Raw genomic sequence first — 17,046 nt, forward strand, 5'->3', positions numbered from 1 at the left:
AGGCAAGCTTATCCTTGTAGCAATAAATTAAAACATTTAGGGAATCTTGTTTTCCAAGCAATTTTAATAAACACTGACACTTCTTTGATAGAAGTCAGTTTAACCTAAATCCCACCTGCTATTTGGCAAATAGCGACAATTCAAAGGTTAAGCTTGGTAATAGATTTGATGGCCTTGATTCAAAAATAATTTTAGTCAAACTAAGTTTCATGAAAACAACTATTCCCTACTCCTGCCAAGTCCAGCTGTGAGAGATTGGAGGAGATTGCCATCTCAGAACATTTTGGGTGCATGTGTGGGGTAAAGTGTCAGCTCAGGTCTGGTGAGGCAGTACCATGCTCCACACCCACAGATCCTGTATCCCAGCCCTGCAGTAGCTGCCAATCCCTGGCACAGCAGAGGAAAGGGTCCACACCCACCTCTGGAGCCCCAATCCAGTGGCCAGGTGACCCAAAATCCCACCTGGGGGAAGGGCCCAGGAAGGCCAAAGGGTACTTAACCCAAAACATGAGGCAAGCGCATGTCTTGACTCTACTTGCTCTTGGAATTTCTCTCAGCTGAACACTGCTGGAATTGCTGGAAGGAGTGATCACTATATTTGTTCTTCTCTGTACATTTTCTGTCTTTCTTCTTCTAATTCCCTCTTCTCAGAGTTTTCAGTAACTCAAAATTGGATGTGCTTGGAGTTTGTTAAATTGCACAGGGTAAAGTTTATGCTTCCTGAAGTGTTTTATGTTGATTGAATGCTCCTCTAAACCTTTGTCAAGTTCTCTGATTATCTCAAGTTTGCCAGTAAAGTTTTGTTGCTTCTTTCAGTCAGTATTTCTCATGTGTCTAACACAGAGTACATGAAAAGCTGTAAGCCCTTTTAAGAGTTCCATCAAGTGAGTTTTTGAGGGCCTTACACCAACATAATTAATGTAATTTCCAACAAATATAGTAAGAACTGTTTCATTACCCTACTTTCCCATTATTCTCCATAATATCTTCTCTTTTGGAAAGACTAGACTGTCTTTTATTAATAAAGTGTTAAACTGATAATGATGATGTGAAAAGTCAGGGGAAGAGGGGAGGAGCTGTCTACACAGGAAAAATTGTATCATACATTATTTACCCTATTTCACTCAAATTCCAAAGAAAAGGGAAAGACAGAATAAGTGACTTAATGTGAATTTCTGGCTTAGACACACCGATGAGTTATAAGGATTAAGGTCAAAGGATAGATAAAGGGCATCAATCTGCTCAACATTCATTAAGATCCAGATGTTTTATTTAAAGACACTCCTAATTCAGACCAACATTAATAGACAAAAATCTGTTAAGACCAGCACTGTCAGATATCTACTAAAACAAGTTATTTCTGAATCTTTGCATGTGACTAGAGCTAGTGACACAAAAAATGCAATTAGATAATGAGATAGACTTCTTTTCTGATGAAGTGCTTAAATCCCATTTCAAGGTACTGTGGAAGTGTGGAAAACACTGCATACTATTACAAGTACTATGTCAATCCTTTGTAGTTAAAATTACTTTTTCTCCAAGAAAATCTCCTTACCTGACATAAACCTATCAGCTTATTAGCAAATATCCACATTCACATATCCAGTTAAAAGTCCTTGAGTACACTGCAGCAACACAAGCAGTAGCATGTACTGTTCTGAGGTTGAGTGTGTTTGGAAAACAACAACACATGGAACTCAACCACTTGTTCCAGCTGTGTCCTGGTTATGCCAGGAGGCCTTTGTGGCCGTTAGATATTAGAAGCCTTTTTTTTTTTAATCTTACACAAAAAACTCTGCTTACATTTCTGCAATTTAAAGTGCTGCACTTATCTCTACAAGCCATGAAGTACAGAGTATTTTATTTTATAAAATCTTTTCAAATATTGACTTATGCAGGGTTTTAATATGCAATTATCAGCATGCATTCCTTTGGGGATTTTTTTTTTGTTCTGTTTATTTCATGTAATCTTCTACATCAGCACTTTAGAATGTACCCCATTCGTTTTCATTGCCAGTCCAGAAAAAGTCACCATCAACTTACTTGCATAACTTTTTGTGCTGGACTTCAAGTTACAAAGAGGTCAATCTCATTTTATGGGCTAGACATGTTTAGCAATGCTTTATTTTTCCTGTGTCATCAAATAAATACAGAAAATACAGAACAGAGAATCAAGAAAGCATAAAGACCTCTAAAGGCAGGAATTAGGACAAAACTGTGAGAGATATTTTCACATCCTATTCTTGTTCAAACAAGAAACACTTAAAGATAAAACAATATGTGTGAGTGGCACCTCAAAAACATGCTATGGATTTAAATGTCTGCTCAAATTTCCATAGTAAATCCTGCTTTGTGCAACTAAAGACTTGTCAAAGTTAATTTCCATCAATTTGAAGTCTGGCACAACAGTCCGTAATTTATGTGCATCTACTCTTTTCTAATTTTGAAGAACAGTTGATGCAAATTGTTCCAGACCTTTCCATTATTATGAGAGATTCATAACTTTATTGCTTTTCTAACCAAAGAAAAAAAGCCAAGTAACAAAGAACTGATGTAACCAGTGGAATTGTTCTTACTTTATATTTTCTAGGAGTAAAAGGAGTCTCTTTGAATGGCATTACAAAAACTTCTTAAAAAAGGCCTGCACAGACTATATTCCAAAATCACAGTAGCAAATATGTAGAATCAAAAGGACACACCATTCAACAGAATTTATAAATAAAAACATATAAATGTCCACTATGGAATCTCTTACTTGGACAAATCTTTGAATTTCAGCCTAGGCAGTTTCAATATTAAGTCTGTGATCACTCCATATTAATAGAAGCTTTATAATGGACAATTCCTCTTATAGGAAGCCAGTTTTTATTGGTCTTTCTGTAATAAGACTTCAGCCATAGCTTTGTGAAAAAATCTTCACCCCGCTTTGGGTACCATGGGAAAGCAGAATCTGAGCCATTCTTTCACACACACCGGAAGAACAGATACATGAAGAAACACAGTTATTGGAAAATTCCTCAAACTCCTCCACTGTCACCGAACACTGAGTTAGAAGGGACCCAGAGGGCTCCTCTACCTCTAACATGAGTGTCCTAGGCAGGGATCAATCCCACAATCTTGGCATTCACTATTAGCACCATTCTCTAACCAACTGAGCTAATCTCAGGGTCAGTCTGTCCTGCCTTGCCAAGGACTGAAGCAGATCTTACACAGTATTTATCAGAACAGCAGTTGCTTCAACATTTAGGGATCAGCATATTTGAAACATGCTTTAAAAAAGCTTTCTAACATACATATTTACTGTTCTTAAGTTTGCATAGTGGGGTGGACCCTGGGTTCCTTTTGGGGTAACCTAAATCAAAGCACCCCTTATACTCTTGCCAAGCAGATATCCAGCCCATGGAATCAGATTAAAATTAAACCAAAATAAACAAAAGGACAAAAGGTGCATTGATATGCTTCAAGCATGCACATGAGGTTCTCAGCTCCTCCCAGTTCACTCTGTATGTCTATCCCAGTTGGTTCACATCACTTCACACGGTCAGAGCAGCCAGAGACAGTCCAGCCTAACAGCCAAGAGGAGAAAACCCTGCCCTGTGTAGGAAACCTCATTCATTTTCTGGACTTGGCAGTCCCCATTTAAGTCTAGCCAAAGCTTTACAAGATTGTCTGTATTTTAATATACACACAGGAAGAGATTATGTTAAACACAGCAACCAGGCCATTGCAGCACAGCCCTCAGAGCATTCACTCACATTCTCACTACGCTGCCAACACTGTTATTTCACAGCTGAATCTGAACACCTGACCCAGTTATCAGCAGAAAACATCTTAGAACAAATTCACAAAACGTACATAAAAGACAAATGACAGACAGCCACTCAGCTGTTCATCCAAATGGTCCTAGGGGAATCTGAATACTGTGATGCTGAATAACTGCATCCTGTAACTTGTCACCTGCAGAGCACATACAGAAGGGGAGTTGTGTCTGTTTGCCATGTAACAATCTTTAAAACTGGTTTCAAAAGAACAGTAAATTTTAATCCATCCCTTGTGTGCAAAGTAAAAAGAAAAACCCATTAAAAAAAAAAAAAAAAGAAAAATAATATTAGCAGACATGAACAGAAACCAAGGAAAGAAGACTGATTTGTTTAGGATAAGAAATCACTTCTCAGTTCGAGCTGAAGCCCTTCAAAGGGGTCATGGAACACAGGGATAATCTTGTCAATAAAGTATACTCATGTTTCCTAGAAGCTTTTGTCACAAATCCTCATTAAAGGCTCGTAAAGAAACTGTGTTGTAATTAGATGAGAGAAGATCCCACCCTTCGTTTCCTATCTTTTGATCACTTATTAATGAAAAAAGTAAATTGCCCTTTCAAAGCAGCTGCTAAGTTAGCCCTTGAAATATATATGTTTCTTCACTGTTCAGTGCACTCAAGTGATCAAGATGAGGCAGAGAGAAGATGATGCATGAAGAGAAAGGACAATAGGGTATAGAGTTTATAGTTTAAGAGCTGAGGATTACTGTGACAGATAGTAATGGATGATGTACTGGACAGTACCTTAAGCAGGTGAGTGAAGACGAAGATGAGTGTAAAGACTGAGGAGAAAAAAATTATTTCTGCCTCACAAAAACAAATTGAGGAGTTACCACTAAAGAAAAATACTAGAATTAACTCACTATTCAAAAACAGACGAATAGAAGGTTTCAGATTATTAGGAAAGGAACAGTAAACCAAAAAGCATCAAGCTATTCCTCCTAAAGACCGCACAGACATTTATGAACCCATACTGCATCTACTAATCCCATTTCAGAAAGATCAAAAAAATAGAAAATGTGCAGAATGTTGTGAGGATAATCAAAGATATGGGAAAATCTTCTTTAGAAGGGGATTAAGTAGATTAGTTTGCTATCTGAAAACTAGGAGAGAGAGAGAGAGCAGCAACCTACAAAATTGCACATAGGATAAAGAGGCTGAAGAGGAGATTTACTCTCTTCTATAGCAGGGCAAGGTGGAAGAAGTAGGTATCCCCCAGCAGAGTCATCATGAGCCAGGTGTGCCCAGGTGGCCAAGCAGGCCAATGGCATCCTGTTTTGTATCAAAAATGGTCTGGCCAGCAGAACCAAGGCAGTGATTGTCCCTCTGTACCCAGTATTCGAGGTGTGGTCTCAACAGTGACATGCCCAGCTCTGGGCCCCGCACTTAAAGAAGGATATGGAGGTGCTGGAGCAGGTCCAAAGAGCACCAGAGCTGGTGGAGGATGTAGAGCGTAAATCCTGTGAGGAGCAGCTGAGCTTAATGAGTGGTTTAGCCTGGAGAAAAGGAGGCTGGGGGAGACCTTATTGTCCTCTACAACTCCCTGAGAGGAGGTTGTTGTAAGGTGGAAATCAGCCCCTTCTCCCTGGTAACAAGCAATAGGACAAGAGGAAATGGCCTCAAGCTGCACCAGGGGAGGTTCAGGTTGGACATCAGGAGGAATTTCTTCATGGAAAGGGTGGTTAAGCCCTGGAATGGGATGCTCAGAAAGTAAAGTCACCACCCCTAGAAGTGTTCAAGAAACAGCTAGATGTTGCACTTAGTGCTATGCTTTAGCTGACAAGGTGGTGTTTGATCAGAGTTTGGACTCAATAACCTTGGAGGTCTTTTCCAACCCTAATGGTTCTAAAAGCTGGCCTAGAAACACTTTCACTTGGCCATTTCTTGTGTAACAGAATTCCACAGCCTGCATAGTGCTCCAAGAAGCTTGGTGGAAGAGTTATTTTTCCTACTCGATTCAAACTTTCCATAAGACATACACTAAAAATAATGTTAGCATAAGACTTCTTTGATTACTGCAAATGTTAAAGTTTCAGAAAAAAAAAAAACAAAAAACTGGTCATTGCCAGATACTTCATTATTTGCACTTAGAGAACTGTTCTTTATTTTCTATGCCTTGTTGTCTTCGTGTTCAAAACTCCTGTCACTACCTGCTGCTGTCATAAGAGGCAGAAGGAAAAGCAGAAGTGTCAACTGCAGTATCTCTCACCCACAGTTCTCCTTCCCAGTGTATCAAGTCCACTCTCCAGAGAACTACTCAACTTCCATAGAAACCACCAAGACAAATACTTGGATACCTAGACATATATGCATCTGTTTCCTCTGTGATACAAAACTTCACCTCCTTTTGATCCTATGCCAGCTAAAAAGGGTAGATGAAAACAGCCTAACAAAATTCAGAAAGTGTTCTGCCCATCTCTATCAGCGACCTAAATGCTGAAATTAGTCAAACAGCTGTCTGAAGTAAGCCTGCAATTTTACATAAATGCTGGACTATAGTATGCAAATAAAAAAAATAGTATTAATAGAAACCAAGACAAAAAACCCCCCAACAAAACAAGCACAACAGAAAAAAAGACCAAAAAACCCCACATGATAGCAAACCAATAACCTGTCAGAGAATCAGCAACTGTTAGACAGATTTCCTAATAAAGGCTTAGCCATGGACTTCTCTGGAGTAGCTGTAAATCAGTTTGCCATGTCCACATACAGCTGGCTAATCAGGGGGCTGTACACCCATTAATCCATAGATTACTGTAATAAAATTGCTGAGGTTTATTCTGGAATCCATGGGCACAGTAGTTTGTCTTTCTTCCCATCCAAAACCAAAGATTAGTTAGTGAAACTTTGAGTAATTTTGAAGTAATGCATCAATTTATATAAAACATTGATCTCTTCAACAAAAAAAATTTTACACTAACAGGAAGACACTGAAAAGATTAAAGATCAAGGACCATCCATTTACTACAAAAGGACTCCCTCTTCAAAATCATTTTGACAAGGATTAAGAAAACATAAAAGCATTCCACACACTATTCTTGTTAAACTGAACTCCTCCTACAGCTCCTTAAGAAAGCAGAACGGGGGCATACCTTTCATCACAGGAAAAGATAATATATGAAGACCAAGCTCCAGCTTGACCTTTATCTTCCTAAGTGATAACTCTCAAAAGTGACCAAAAGGTTAACTAAACTCTAAAAAGGTCATCTGTCTTTAATCTGGCTATATAGATCCTTTTCTGATGTTCAATAATACACAGCTACTGTTCATTAAATATCACCCATCCATTCTGTGTTTTCACCTTCTGTTTTCAGCAGCAGCAGCAGCTAGATTTTTGTTCTGTCATATTAAATAGCTGGCAACTTTTTCCAGTCCAGCACATTTTCTGGAATAGGAAGTGTTTTATGATTACTTAAATAAATTCTCAACAGTTCTCCTTCCATAACAATTCTGTAATGTCAGATATATACATATTTGTTCTCAGCACATTAGTGCCTTCTTTGCTCCACTACACATCTTTAATACTTTTGAGATATAACCTCTTTTGGTCCTCAAAAGTGATGCAGCTTAAATCATGTTCAGCTAAGTCTTATTTCAAAGTAATTATATAATCCAAAGTTATACCAGAAATTAAACACTGAACTTCAAATTCAATATACAAAGTAATGTTATACAGGATCAGGTTCTTCTGATGTCTAGAGAGTTCAGAATAAACTGTGAATAAGACTTTTTCTTTTTTTTTTTTTTTCCTTAAAAATTGTATTGTTATATGTGCAAATGCATCCTGAAAGTTCACATGATCTTATTGAATAGCACAGGTTATTCTTGTTGCTTTCTTCTCTTTCTGTTTGCTATTTTTCAAGTACTGTTAGTTACAGTCTAGGGTCAAAACTGCAGGGAATGAAGCTTACCACTTTTTTAATCCTTCCAAGAGCAGCAGTATTCTGAAGGTCTAGTTCCTTCCACTTTTCATTAATCATAATCCAGCTGATAAAATACCAGTAGTGTTATCTTCTAATTTTTCATCAGATGAAATGAAACTCATGAAAAGGACTCTAGCACTCCTCTGGTTATCATTCATGATTTCTGCACATCTCCCTTAAAGTCAGTCTGGAATATTCACAGTGAAGAACTTTTTTTTAAAAAAAAAGTTTTATATATTTTATCTTTGTAAACATAATTTTACAAGATTATGTAGCATAAAAAAAAAACCAACAAAAAAACAAACAAACAAACAAAAAAAACCCTATTTGAAATAATTAACTCTTCAAATTACCACCATTAACCTAAGCAGAAGCAATGTATCAGGTCACTCAAAAACATACTGTTGCTGGATGGGCTTCTCCAGTCCTCCTAGCTCCTGGAATTAAGAAATGTAAGTGACCCACAGGCAGATACTACTTATTATCTTCTGATAGCAATACAGGAAGAAGTAGAATGGACTCCCCCACTTAATAATTTTCTTCCAGCTCTCTCCTAGCTATAATATAATAAATACCATATCAAGTCAATCAAATCATATCATTGTTGTTATAATTAATACTAATATATTAATAAAATATTAATATAATAATATTCTGTTGTTATGTAATATAATTAAGTAATATAATCAGCCCTGTTACAATTATCCTCTCTTAGCTGGCTGTGCTGAGGTTGATAAGAAGGACACTAGGATAATTAAAATGCTTTTCAGGGCTCTGGGTCAATTGGTTGTTGGAGCAGGAGCACTGGTGGTGTCCTGCGCAGTCCCCTCAGTAGCAGGGATGAATCATGAAAGGACCAGAAGAACCCACACTATCAAAGAACAGCTGGTGTCATCAGTAGAATTTTGGGTTTTTTGATCATGGGGAAATTTTTTTGGGAGTAGGCCTGCTAGAATCAGATGGCTCCATTTGCGTAACAAGGACAAAAGGATTTTAGCCCATGAGTTGATTAAGAAGGCTTTAAACTAGGTTGAAGGGGGAAGGGGTTGCACATGGGCTGTGTGGAAGCAGGCCCAAGGGTGGGAAGCTGAGTTAGGGGTGAAATCAGCAGGCCAGCTGAGGTACATATATACCAGTGCATGCAGTATGGGTAACAAACAAGATCTGGAGGCCATGGTGCAAGAGCAAAGCTGGGATGTAGTTGCCATCACAGAAACGTGGTGGGATGACTCAAGTAGCTGGAGTGCTGCACTGGATGGCTGCAAGCTCTTCAGAAGAGAGGGAGAGGGAGAGGGAGAGGGAGAGGGAGAGGGAGAGGGAGAGGGAGAGGGAGAGGGAGAGGGAGAGGGAGAGGGAGAGGGAGAGGGAGAGGGAGAGGGAGAGGGAGAGGAAAAAGAGGCGGAGGAGTGGCCCTGTGTGTTAGGGATGCTCTTGACACTGTAGAACTTGAGGTCAATGACAATAAGGACAAGTGCCTACAGGTAAGAATCAGGGCAAAGACCAACAAGGCCACCATCCTGGTGGGAGTCTGGTATAGACCGTGATTTAACCCCCAGCAGCCACAGAGTAGGTGCCTGTCCTAGGGACTGACAAAACAGATACATGGAAGTCTTTATTTCCTGGATGAAAAGCAAGTAGTGGTTCTGAGGCTCCAAGTGAATTGAGATTCAATGTGATGAGGAGTGCTCAAAAGAGCACCTGGAATTCTGTCCCCTCTACTCTTCTGAGTGCTGTACAATCCTTAGCATGGAACCTAATTTATTAAGCAGCATTTTAGTCTGATTTCTTCAGAGAACAGTTGAATAAACATGCTAAATAAATCACGTAACTCTCACATGAAAAGGGATGTAAATTCTTTCACATGATTATTGCCAAGGATCTGAATCCTTAAGTATCACAGTTTATTTCCTGATACAGCAAAATCAACAAAACTGATTGATCCCAATGTAGAAAAGGGTGCAGCTGAGCAAGCTGTAGGCATTCCATAACCTTGTATGCTTCTGGGCAAGTCTGCAGTGGGTACCTGGTTAATCTATGCAGCTGCAATTTAAGAGAAAGGTTGGTTTGTGAATCTGGGGGTGTGTGAACCTGCCTCACCACTCTTGCCTCTCACTAGAGACACAGCTCTCATGTCAAAGATAATCCAGTCTTGCAAGTCAAAGTGAAAGGAAGGATAGTTTGTCAAAAGCAAATGAGGATAGGAGAGATGAAAGGGATTCCAGACCTCAGATCTAAGTTTAATGTTGCTAAAAAACAGTAAGAAAGGATCAGAATGGATAAGGACAGCTTGAGGGTTTCATATCTGTTTCTTCTGCCTACAAAAATCAGTCTAACAGTAAAATTGCCAGGGTTTCACTTCAGTCATCCAAATCCAGCCTTTTCCCATTTTTCCTGCAGCATCTGTAAGAAATGGAAAGAGGTTCAAGGGATGAACAGCATACCATGAGCTACAGGTCAGCATCTTAATCCTTGGGTGCATTTGAGGCTAATTGCCGTCAGAAAATTTCTTCATAATGTATTATGAAATTAATTATCTGCAAACCCTGGGACTGAGCCTGTTGGAGACATTACCCTGCAAGTGAGACCTACCAGCCCAGCTGTTCATATTTTGTTGTAAGAGGGCAAGGAATGAAGAGCTTCAATCTTGACATCTACCTTCATATCAGCACAGTCAGTTCTCAAGTGCTGATTTTTCAAAGAAATACATCACTGGTGAGTGAGATTCAGCATATCAGCCCATACAGCCATCAGTGTGGCATCCCCAAAATATAAATATAAAGTAGTCTCAACAATTAAAAGGATGGATAAGGGCTGCAATCATTAAATCACGTCTTGAACCTTCCAATAGGATGCTTGTTTACCTACATCTGAGCTCACAAATGTAGTGAGGAAGACAGAGAGTAAGCAAGAAGTGGGCACTAGGGAAAATAATTTTCTCCCCAGCAAGATTAAAGGCATTTTCACAGAAAAAGATTTACAAGAAGCAGTTTTATTGTATGCAACAACAATAACCAGGTGCTTTATAGACAGCAATATGAAATGCAATTTCTTTCAAATTAAGTGAGGTTATTTCCATCAGAAAAGTTCACAGATCTTACCCTCTATGAATAAAAGAGAAATTTGTAAGCAATTTAAAAGTAGTCTTTTTTCTTAAATAAAGAAAGCCAAGATTTTTATGCATCAAAAGACCCAAAACCACCTACATAACAAAAAGTAAATGGTTAAGTATCTCTAACTTAAATTTCCCATAAAACATGTTTGCTATTGAAAGAGATAGTCTCCCATTCACCAAATCAAATTTCTTCTCCGTGTTAAAATAAAAATATGGGTGTTGAAACAAAATCTGTGATCATACCAAGATTTGAGCTCAACAAAACTTGGAGGGGTGGCTGCCGAATCCTTTTATACCTCTTTCAAGAGAACAGGCTCACAGACTTGAACAGTATTGTAGCAGAATGCTCCCAGATATCCTTTTGCAAGGCAAAAAAAAGAATTTAATCCAGTGGGTTATCAAAACAAGAAAGTGCTGAGGTAGGAGAAACACCTCTCTCCCTCTACTCACATCCCTGAAATATGGGTAGGGGTCCCTCAGAGTCCTGATTACTAGCCCAACAGCTTTAGCACATTCTCAAGTTGAGCAGCCATCAGACAAACCTCTCTTAGGTCTTTAAAGTCTGTATCCCCCTCCTGCAGCTGGGTTTGGCCAGCAGCTCCCTGCTGAAAGCAGAATTTCCAGTTGCTGCCTTTCTCATTAGCTGACTACTTCATTTTGTCTTCCAGAGCCTTCCTCAGCCTGAGAACACTAGGAAAGGAGTAATTTCTCCCTCTTTCCTTGCCATGGAAAGTAAAATATGTGCAAGAGTGCAGCAGCTTCCAGAACATCAGATAGTTTCCCTTCCTGTGCAGCCACGATTTAATATTACACATTTAATATTACATTCCTCTTGGCCTGATCACCAATATATTTGTCACCCTGACTGCACTATTCCAAACACTAAGCAACAAACCTGTTCCCTGAAATTCCACCTGAACTCAATGCCTGATAATTGCATGATAATTGTCTAAATCAGAACCTTGCTTTCCTGTGTAATGAATATCTTCTTTTCGGTCAGTATGCCCTGTCAGTTGACTGGAGAGGTCTGCTGTTCAGGAATTCCATTCTGGAATCCAGTTTTTAACAAGCTCTACATACTATATAAAGACTTTGCAGTGGTTATTCCACAGAGCAGAACCTGTCAGGAGCCATACAGTCTGTAGACATCAGTTTGTACATATCAGTTGAAAGGTCTCAAAGAGGTCAATAAAAATAGTCAGCACAGTGTACTGCCCTGCAAAAACACTAGTTCAGGTCCCAGAGGTAAAACAGCAACCACAGCACTGGTTTGTGTCTGTTTTGGGGAGCAAAGAGGAAAACTCCTCACTGAGGGCAGGATTTCATGCTGGAGATACCTGAGCTAGGCTGAAGGATCCCTGCACCCTGTTAGAGGGGACATGCACTGTCTTCCCTTTTGATTTCACTCCTCTAAAGCACACCCTGACAACAACTGCTGCGTTTTGTGATGCTATAGAACCAGTGAGCTGCAGAACATGGAAATACTCCTTTTTAATTACTCATCTTTCATTTGACAGAGTGAGTGAAGCTACTACACATCTGCTGGGAGCAAGAATTTATTTTCATAATGAAAACCTACAACCTATTTCCTTCTCATTTCCATGAGGATTTTCTGAAGTGCTAATCCAAGAAAAACTTTTTAAAAATAATTTACTTGACTAAAATCAGAAGACAAACCAAGTAATTCCAGGATATGAGAACTTACCAGAAAAATCATATTTCTCACTAAGCTCCGTCTCTCTTCCCAGTGCCAGAAATTTGTTGGTTACAGGGAAGAAAATGCATTGTTCATACTGGTGTTCTTGTAACTTTTTTCACTGCAGAAGAACAGCTAGCAGCAAAGAAATGAAAGTAGAACATATGCCTGAACTTCAATATACTAACTTGTGTCCAGTTTCCCAGAAATTAATAGGTCTTGATCTCAAGATGCCTTCAAAAAACTTCAAATACCCAATATTTCAGGAATTGCTGCAATGTAAAAACTTCATTAAAACTTCTCTTGCCTTTCAAAACTTGAACTCTAGAAGCAGTTGCAAGATAATGATCATAGCAAAGGGTGGAACTAAGTTCATTATATATTTCCAAGACAAATTCAGTTCTCACTGCCAGTAAATTTGAATTAAAATATATGACCTTATGGAGCTGATAATCTAGTGAATAATTTGAATACAGAGAAAATGGAGAAGGAAACGAGCATGTTCGAAATAGGACAATGAACTATACAGTAAGAAAAGCACTTCAAATTGAACCATTACTTGTTTCTACCACACTGAGATTGGTTGTTGTACTTGGTCAGCTGTAAAGATGCTCTAAGTCAGTGGCCCCTGAAGTGTGGTGTATTCTCCCCCAGGGACTGTGCAAGACAAGCCACTGGTGTGCAGAAAAAAATAAATAAAATATTTTTTTTAATAAGACTGTTTCTTCTTTACCATATATTTTACCCTTTCTATTTTTGTGTATGTTTTATGATGTCCATAGTAGCACAGTAGTGGATATGTATAATTTATAATACATACATTTTTTCCTTCTACAGCCATGTAGTCAAAAAAGTTTGGGGAGGTGCTCTAAATGGTTCATCCACCCAAGAGTAACAATCTTTATATCTGTAAAGTATTTACACTATTATCAAATATCCAGAACTACCACAATTATCTATTCCATCTCCAAGCCATTCCAAACCACAAACAATTCAATATTAGTACCATTTAAACACATCTAGCTATAGCACAACCAAATCCTCCTAATGCATGAGGATCATTGCATTAGGTCAGTCCTCTCATTGTTCAGTCCTCTCGTTGTTTCTTTATAACCTCTGAACTGAGACAATCCATTTTCAAGTACTTGAGGAAAATGAAGCTTTCTGTTATAGTCTTCAAACTGGATAGATCAAGGCAGCGGCTTTCTGTGGATATTGGACAAAAATGGGGGATATTTCTAAAGCTTGTGCGCAACCGTCACCACTCAACCATGGCAGAGCAACTTTCGTAAATTCTTAGATTTCAGACTGTCTTTAGCTGAAGCAAATCCCCTACTCCTTCACCCTTTGAAAAAATAAAATGGCTTTTATCAATATGCATAGAGAACTACAAGATTCTGGAAATATTACCTCTAGAGCAGCTATTTTCTGCTCAGCTTTATTTCATCATTTATTATGTCTGGATTTTTAGTATTTTTAGAGCCATACCAATAAGCAGAGAACAGAGGCTGACTTTTGTCAACCAAAAAAGTACCCCAGAGCTGAAGTTCAATATTTCATACTGCTTTGAAGGGAAATGTATCCACAGTAACACTCCAAAATACCATCCTACAGTGCTCCAAGCCTACACCAGTCCCTTGACTGAGGCATGTTGGTGTTTTTTTGGGAGGTTGTTTGGGGTTTTTAAGCCTTGTGTAAGGACAGGGAGCCTTTGCAGTGCATGAGCACAATGCTCTGGCCATGTCACACACAGCTCCTCAGCACAGGAAGCTCTAGCCCAGGTGTCACCTGATTAGCCCAGATTCCCTATTGCCACTCTCTAACCAACTTTCATTGCCTTTGAGCACCAACACACCAAAAAAGAGCTCAAACTTTCATTCACAACAACTCAGCACAGCTGCTCAGGGGTTCCAGGGATCTCCCGGTGCCTTGTCCCAAGCACAGCCCACAGCCACAAGCTCCCTGACCCTGGTGCTGAAACTTCCAGGGATGGGGCATCCACAGTTTATCTGAGCAACTTGTTGCAGTGTCTCATCGTCATCACAGAGAAGAATTTCTTCCTAATAGCTAGTTTAAAATTATCTTCTTTCAGTTTAAGGCCATTCCCCCTTGTCCTTACATACCCTTTTAAAAGTCTATCTCCACATCACTTGTAGTTTCTCTAGGTACTGGAAGGTCTTCTCTTCTCCAGGCAGAAAAATTGCATATCTTTCAGCCTGTCATGGAGGAAAAACCCTCCATCTTAACAAGGGCTTATAGGACGAGAGGAAATGGCCTCCAGTTGCTCCAGGAGAGGTTTAGATTGGGTATTAGGAAAAAGTTCTTCATGGAAATGGTGGTCAGGAATTTTAACAGCCAGAGAAGTGGTGGAATCACCATCCCTGGAAGTGCTCAAAAATGTGTATATGTGGTATTTCAGGACATGAGTATTACTGGTGGGTTGCAGCTTTCCTGGAGGTCTCCTTCTCCCACCTTACTCTGCACAGCTCAATTTTTGGTATTAAAAAAACAAAAACAAGTTTATAACCTGTCCCCAGGCAGTGTTCCTGTGCCACCCAAGTTTTCCTCTGTGGCTGCAAAGATCCTTCAACTTGTCAATAGATGGAGTGGCTGTACAAAGAGCTGTTCATCCTTACATCTAATTTTAAATGGACATACATGCCACTTCCATTTCTTTCAGCTCTGCCTACCATTTGCCCTTTCATGTTCTCCTTTAAGCCACTGAGAATTCAAAACTATTTCAAAGCATAATTATAGCAATCTGCATATAAAAGGCTGTACATCCTACAGAGGGTTCAGCTGCATTGAAAAAACTGCAACATCTTCCATTGAAGAAAAAATTAGAAGTTAATCCCACAACTAAGATTCAGTACAGTTACTATATTTTTCACCTGATGTGAACAGTCTGTGGATTCATAAAGCCACCAGGAAATAGTCTAAGCCACTGCACTAAGTACCTGAGTACATAAAAAAATTGTGCTGCTGCAAGGGAACCATGGCTTTAAAGCTTGCTCCAGCTTGGGGTCCTTGTAAAACCCAATGATGAATGGTGTAACTCTGCTTGGGCCAACAGTATCATATCACACTACTATTTAACAAAATTAAGACAAAGGAATTAGCCACAAATGCTATACATGCTTGTCATGGAGTTACTTTACCTTTAAGGGAGTTGGAGTTGCTGGGAAGTGCTTGGAGTCTTTTCTCCTGACCAATTATCGGTCATTGCTGGGAATTGACAGCAGTTTAGGCCATTGAAAAGTGGGATCAACTTGTGAACCCTACCTTAAAATGTAAAAGCAGAGCTCTCTGGGTTCTCTCTTTGTTTCTGGCTGTGGAGGGTGGCGGAGCTCCAGGCCTCCCGTCCCTGCCCAGGCCATGCGGCCAGGCGGGGATGGGGCTGGGCCTGCCCCGTCTCCCGGCCGGGAGATGGGGGGGCCTGGGGAAGGTTTTCCTCGGGCCCGGGCCGGGCCAGGCCGATCTCTGGCTCGGCTGCAGGTTTTGCTGTAACTACATTCACTAGAAACTGCCCAGTGAAGAGAGAGAGAAGCCCTGGACTTGTGGCGGGTTGGAGCAGAGACTACACGCTCCAGAGCAGCCATGAGGAACTTTCTATCGCAGACGGCTCCAGCTCCTGTTCGGCAGAGATCACTGAACCATCTACAAAAGCCTGGGCAAGATTTTAACTCTTTCATTACCCAGATGAGACTTGCGGATTAATCTTTTTATCCAGAGAGAGAGAGAGAGAGTGATCAACATGAAAAGAGACTTTATAAACTACCAGTGACAGGAAAGAAAAGAAGCTTCAGAAGAGGTAGAGAATTAAGAAGATGCTTTAATTAAGCTGAAATATCTCCCTGTTAAAACTATGGAGATGGACAATGAAGTCCTGAAAAGAACTCCTTTAATTCATGATAGAGGATCTAGAGAGGAATAGTGTTCAAAGTGTAAATTTGAGTAAAGAGTAATTATAGTATAGTGAAGTGCTGGGAGATTAAAAGCCTTGAGAGGCAATGAGAAAACTGTTTTCTGGTGAAGCTCACAGAAACAGATGAAGAAGACTTTTTTTTTTTTGCCTTTGAATAACTTATCCTTAAAAATGCTATCTCTAGACTCATGGCCCATACACACTTCAGAGTGATGTGAAAATGGGAAGAGTGAACTCTAATAATAGCAGCTCTGAGCAGCTAACATTAGAGCAATGGAAAACTATAACAAAAATAGTTTTCTTGAGAGAAACTCCATAAATTAACAGGAAGAAACTTCTGTTTCTCTACAAAGACTGGTGAAAGGACTGTAGCAAGAATTGGGACTGTTTTAACCATCAAAGTTCCAAGGTTTTTGTCTCTGTTGTCATGTGAACAAGGGAATAGTGGGTAGATAGGGGATGAAAAGGTTTTTCTGGAAGTTTATTCTGGTGTTCTTATTATTGTAGTTTGTCAATATACTTTCTTTTTTTTTTCCCTTTTAAGTTGTATGCCTGTTTTACTCTTGTTCT

At 39.5% G+C, this 17,046-nt stretch overlaps 1 protein-coding gene across 1 annotated transcript in view; it reads right to left on the reverse strand.

Annotated features, from left to right (window-relative positions):
- LOC147653262 (uncharacterized) overlaps positions 1 to 16,739 on the reverse strand; it is a 58,149-nt gene extending 41,410 nt beyond the window's left edge. Inside the window, exon 1 of the mRNA XM_086890418.1 lies at positions 15,834 to 16,739. Coding sequence (XP_086746544.1) covers positions 15,834 to 16,243 — 410 coding nt within the window. The 5' untranslated portion in view covers positions 16,244 to 16,739. The remainder of the gene's footprint in view (positions 1 to 15,833) is intronic.
- Between the last annotated feature and the right edge of the window lie 307 nt (positions 16,740 to 17,046).

Source organism: Cyanistes caeruleus, chromosome 5, assembly GCF_971803275.1.
Source record: "Cyanistes caeruleus chromosome 5, bCyaCae1.hap1.1, whole genome shotgun sequence".
Lineage (NCBI taxonomy): Eukaryota > Metazoa > Chordata > Aves > Passeriformes > Paridae > Cyanistes > Cyanistes caeruleus.